Below are 5240 nucleotides of genomic sequence, written 5' to 3' on the forward strand. Positions count from 1 at the left end.
AGCATATAATAGAAGAAAAACTTGGAGAAATTCTTAGTTAATTATGAGAAGTTAAAGTTTTCACAGTCAATAAAGATCAAAGTTCAGTTGATAATTTGTGTTGCAATCAGAATATTCTGAGTTTTGTCAGCAGGAATAAGTGTTACTCACAAAAACACCTAATGTCCAATTTGTTGAGATGCACCAGTGTGTTATCTGTAATCAGTGCTGTTGAGTCATGTTAGCTGTTTTTTTCTTACATTTACAGGCTCAAAACTCGGACCTTAACAATGCGACTCCCATAAAAATATTTGAACTCATGTTCCAGAGTCCTGAAAACAGCATCAGCCAAGATGATCCCCATTCCATCAGTAAGGCCTTTGAAATAAAAATCCTGCGCTTAAAGTGTGACAAATAAGTAATGAAAGTTTGTGATTCTTCTTTTCCTCTCAGGTGAAACCTTCTGTATAGAAACCTCTGCCCAACCAGGAGGGACTGATGTCTCGCCTGTAATCTCCTTTTCTATCAATCCTACCTCCTCATCATCCAACAATGTTGCTGTCGTGGAGGCCTCTTCCCAACGCATTCAAAGCCCATCCTCTCAGACACACACTCCTGCTCCTGTCACTGTTGGTGTCAGCGCAACACAAAACCCCCCTTTCATCCAACTAAGTGGAGCTCAGCCGATTCCAGATGTGCCTCAGGCTTCTGTCCAAGCACCGAACCAACACTATGTGGCGCTGCCTCCCACATTCCTGCAGTCAGAAAGCGCTACTCAGACTTCTCCTCCACCGCAGCCCATCTCTGCTCACCCTCCAGCTCTGACGTCCACAGCTCCAGCTTCTACAGCCACAGCAGCTGATGGTCTGCAAGCTGCGGCTCAACCTGTGCCTTTGGCCGGCTGTGATGTCACCAACACTGCTCCCGGTCAGGCTGCAGCTCCTGCCACCATCACCATAGCATCAACACCCAACATGCTGCAGCCTGGCCTTGTCATGTCGGACCAGAACCTTCAGTGGATCCTCAGCAGCGCTGCAAACAGCCAGCAGAACCCTGAGCAAGCAGTAAGTAGGGGAAATACCCAGGGCGTTTTTTAATGTTATCATTGAGGATTAGCTCCAAGATGGGAAAGATGCTAACTAAGCTTTTGTTACCATTTTCAGCCCTGAGATTTTTTTTTTTATTTCTAAATCAGATTTGTTGTTGTTGATGTTTATTCACAGTCTCATCAAGGAGCTCCAAAGGTGGAAAAGGTTTTCTTTACTACAGCCATACCAGTTGGGGGAAATGCTGGTAAGCTATTTTATGTTCTGTTTTTAGGCTACAGTCATCTGCCAAAATTTATGAGATTAAATGAGGAACATATACTTTTTGCATTTCAACAGAATATTACCCTGATGCAGTTTTGGTGGGCTTGTTACAATGCTTAAGTTTTTTTAGCTAGTAACATTAAAATTGATCTACATGAATTATCTTGATGCAAATCCAAAATAATGGTTTTGATTTGATTTTTCATAATCATAATGAATAAATATTCAAAATATACACTTAATATATCGAAGTACCAAATGGTTGGTGATTGACAAATAACAAGTATCAGAGCATCATAATCAGGCTTAAGCCAGTTATCTTATTAGCTTTATGTCTCCTTTACTGTCAGCATCAAATGCCTATTCATATCAGTCATATCAGCATCTGGAAGTCTGAGTTTAAGCCGTTTCTTTTCCAGGTAACTCTGTCCAGCAAATCGGCCTCAGCCTGCCCGTCATCATCATCAAACAGGAAGAGTCCTGCCAGTGCCAATGTGCCTGCAGAGACTCTGTGAAAGAAAAGACTGCAAAGAGTGCCTCCTCCAACATCTCAGCCTCCTCACAGCAGCAAACTGCAGAGCCCACTCCCCAGCTGTCATCTGAGCCTTCACTCCATTCAACCACTTCATCTTCCTCATGCTGCCTCCCCAAGTCTTCCTCCAAGGTGGGTGAGCCGAGGCCAGAGGCCCCCTCTTCTTCCTCCGCTGCTGCAGCTCAGAGTTTCCCCCCTGTTGTGGGCAACACTGCCACCAACCCACCCCCACCTGATGGGTTGGCCAATATGGACGTCTCAGACTTCCTATCCATGCAGAGCCCTGAGACTGCCGCCAACTTCGAAGCTCTGCTGCTGGTTGCGGAAGATTTCAACATAACCACTGACAACGGCCATTGAGTCAGGCACATCATTTTCCTATTCCACTCGCAGCTGAGAGGCCTCATCTATCAACCTGTATAGTTTGTGCATGCTAAACCCTCTGTCTGTGCAGTGCATTCTGTACTGTGTGGCATATAAGCAAATGTTTCTGATTTATTCTCAATGCAGTAAGTTGTTAGTTTGCTTAGAGATTTAGCAGCCTTTAGGCTAATTCATTCTGATAAGCAGTTGATCCTTTGTGGAAAACAATAGTTGTATATATTAATTATATTTATCTATTAAAAAGATGATGGAAAAACTGTTGTCAAAGCACTGAAAATGTAAATGGCTCAGGTTATAACTGAGCGGTAAGGAAAAATGATCTGTATATCTTGGTACTGTAACTTAGGTCCTATCAGACGCTTCAAACTAGTATGCAACTGACCAGAATGCACTGTATATTGGAGGAATTTGCTCTTTTTTTGATTTAAAGCATCATTTAGCTTGTATGAAGTGGTTCCCTTAGAATGTAATGTTGAAAAACTTATGTAATCAGGATACTAATTAAGAGAAGAACCTATAATCATCTCTGCCTGTTTGTTTTTTAATGGCATTAAGTCAGTTGCCTCCAACTTTAACTTAACTTGTGTATTTTAATTTATTTAAATGATTTTGTTTACTGAAAAGAACTTAAAAGTAATCTAGTAATTTATTTCAATCAGGTCTGCTTTCAAGTTTAGCTTATTTTGTCAGTGATATACTGAATGAGTTCTAGTTTAACGTACGGTGAAGCAAACCATCGCCTGCAAGATACGACCACACCTAAACTACTGTCACCATCCCATGTTTTTAGGGTTGTTACCCTCTCAGGGATGCATGAAGTCAAAACTGATCCTGGTCCCCCCCCAGTTCATTAGACATATTTCCTTTCACCAAAAGGCTCACACCTGCAGTAGCCCTATGTTTTGCTGCACTCTTCCCTGTTTTTTGCACAATTTTCAGAATAATTTCACAGCTTGTTGGCTGAGAGGCGACACCACTAGAAACTTTTTGTATACAACTGCTGTAAAGTAGCAATTAAACCTGGTGTCTGGAGACATTGTAAATAGAGTACATTTTAGTGTAATCTTTGAAAACCTCATAGAATTCAGGATTTGTATTTTTGTATAGAATTCTGAGCTAAGAGTTTGAAGCTAATGTATCCTGCATCTTTCCACCCCTGTCACATGTAGTTTTTGTTTTTTGCTGTTTATTTGAAATGTTCTGGGCTTCTGTATAGACACCCTTTGTAACAAAATATGTAACTATACCCTGTTAATAAGAATATAATTTAACAGTATTGTTTCACATGGGACACAATGCAATGACAGCTTAGTTCATCATCTCCTGCAGGTTTTTGTATGGAAGCTCCTTGGCCTTACAAACCATTCTGTAAGCCTCTCTGCCTTGACCATTTCTCCTTTGGATGCCAAAATGTTCAGTTCACCTCTGATCTTCCTGAGCAGATTATTTTGGCCAAAAAGTTCAGGTTTACTCAGATTTTTATTAAACATTTGTTTAGTTGAACAGACATGGGAAAAAAAAGTAATGAACTGTTATATGATGGATCAGCAAACTGGTCATATGTCAAAATTAGCAAATCAGACCTTCAGTCTTTGAGAAGCAGAATTTTCAGATGAGTCCTGAGTCATTCAACTCTGTGCTGGTCTCCTATAGAAAAACTGTAGTGCTGAAGAAATTGAAAGCCACCACCTCTTTAAAAGGAATCATTATTGCTGCTTTAGGGTCAAGAAATTTTTTTTTTCCAAAATCTCAATCCTTCAAAAATGTTGAAAAGCATCAATTACCCTTTTTTTTTTTTGTGCCATTTTTAGGCTCATCTTTTGACCCAACTGTTTTGGTTTTCAGAACATCTAAAAATGTAAGGAACGCAGATCAAGCGAAGCTGTTAAGGCTAGAGATGGTAAGAAAAGCAATAGGTTCTCTTTGCGACTTTAAGAATAGCACATTTTTGCCTTCAACCCAGTTTGTCCCTGGAAACAAATAGGTTAAAGGTTTTATTTCCTTTTCCATAAAACCTGAAATTAAAGTCTTTGCATCACTTTAAGTGTCACCTTAGGGTGTTAAACAGTGGGCTGCCGCTGTGCGACAGCGCAGCAGTGTGGAAACCTAACTAATGGTTTGTTTGAGCAAACAAAGGTTCAGCTCTTTCAAAGCAATACACAAATGAGGAGTGGCTTACAATTTACAAATTGTACTGCAATGTTTAGAGACTCCTCACATGTGCTTGACACTCCCAGCTTATAAAAATAAGAATCTAAAAATAAAAAAATAAAAATAGAAGCGAGCCAAGCACCCAGTCAGTTCATTAGCATATGTACTGTTAATGTACAGTACTAAGCTATGGAATTTAAGGTGGCATTTAGAGTTTAAAAACTGACTTAAGACCTTTTTTAAACAGTTATCTGCAGGCTTATGTTCAAAGAGAAAAAACTAACCTTGAATCTGGACTTGAAAGACTTAAGGAACTGTGCCCACAACTGATTTAAATTCTGTTTTAAGAATTTCAAAACTTCCTCATTTAAAAATTTGTTTTTGACTTGCTCCTTTTTCCACATCCAATTATTTTTCAGCATTCATCTTGAAAATATTTAAATTTCTTGCTGAGTTTACATGGTTTCAAAGTCCAAGTTTGTCTACCTGAAAGTGAAAGATGGTGACATTGACCTAGAAGCAGGAAGATGCACATGTGTTTGTACCCCCCCCCCCCTCCCCTAGAGCAGTTAACATAGAAAACCATAACTTCTAAAGGAATGTGGTCCACCCAAAGAGTGATCTATTAATGTGTATTTTTCAGAGAATGTATAATGTGAAATTGTTTGCTTTTGCTTGTTTCGTACAAATTGATAAATACCTATGAACCGAGAGCAATATAGTAATAAAACCTTATTCATGTCAGACATATTCAGTTCGTTTGCTTCCATATTAACAGGATTGACAGCTTTTTATTCAGTTTGATTTCATAACTTTTTGGGGAGTGTGTCTTCTGTTTCTTTCTGTGGCTTCAAGTTTAGATTCTGAAGAGATTTTCTCTGCAA

General features: G+C 39.4%; 1 protein-coding gene across 1 annotated transcript in view; it reads left to right on the forward strand.

The window, feature by feature from the left end:
* Positions 1–4620, forward strand: part of mtf1 (metal-regulatory transcription factor 1) — a 19571-nt gene extending 14951 nt beyond the window's left edge. Inside the window, exons 8-11 of the mRNA XM_015375297.1 lie at positions 248–350; positions 433–1043; positions 1203–1272; positions 1709–4620. Of these exons, the coding sequence (XP_015230783.1) occupies positions 248–350; positions 433–1043; positions 1203–1272; positions 1709–2181 (1257 nt within the window). The 3' untranslated portion in view covers positions 2182–4620. The remainder of the gene's footprint in view (positions 1–247; positions 351–432; positions 1044–1202; positions 1273–1708) is intronic.
* Positions 4621–5240: the final 620 nt, after the last annotated feature.

Source organism: Cyprinodon variegatus, unplaced genomic scaffold (assembly GCF_000732505.1).
Source record: "Cyprinodon variegatus isolate N-32 unplaced genomic scaffold, C_variegatus-1.0 Scaffold6, whole genome shotgun sequence".
NCBI lineage: Eukaryota > Metazoa > Chordata > Actinopteri > Cyprinodontiformes > Cyprinodontidae > Cyprinodon > Cyprinodon variegatus.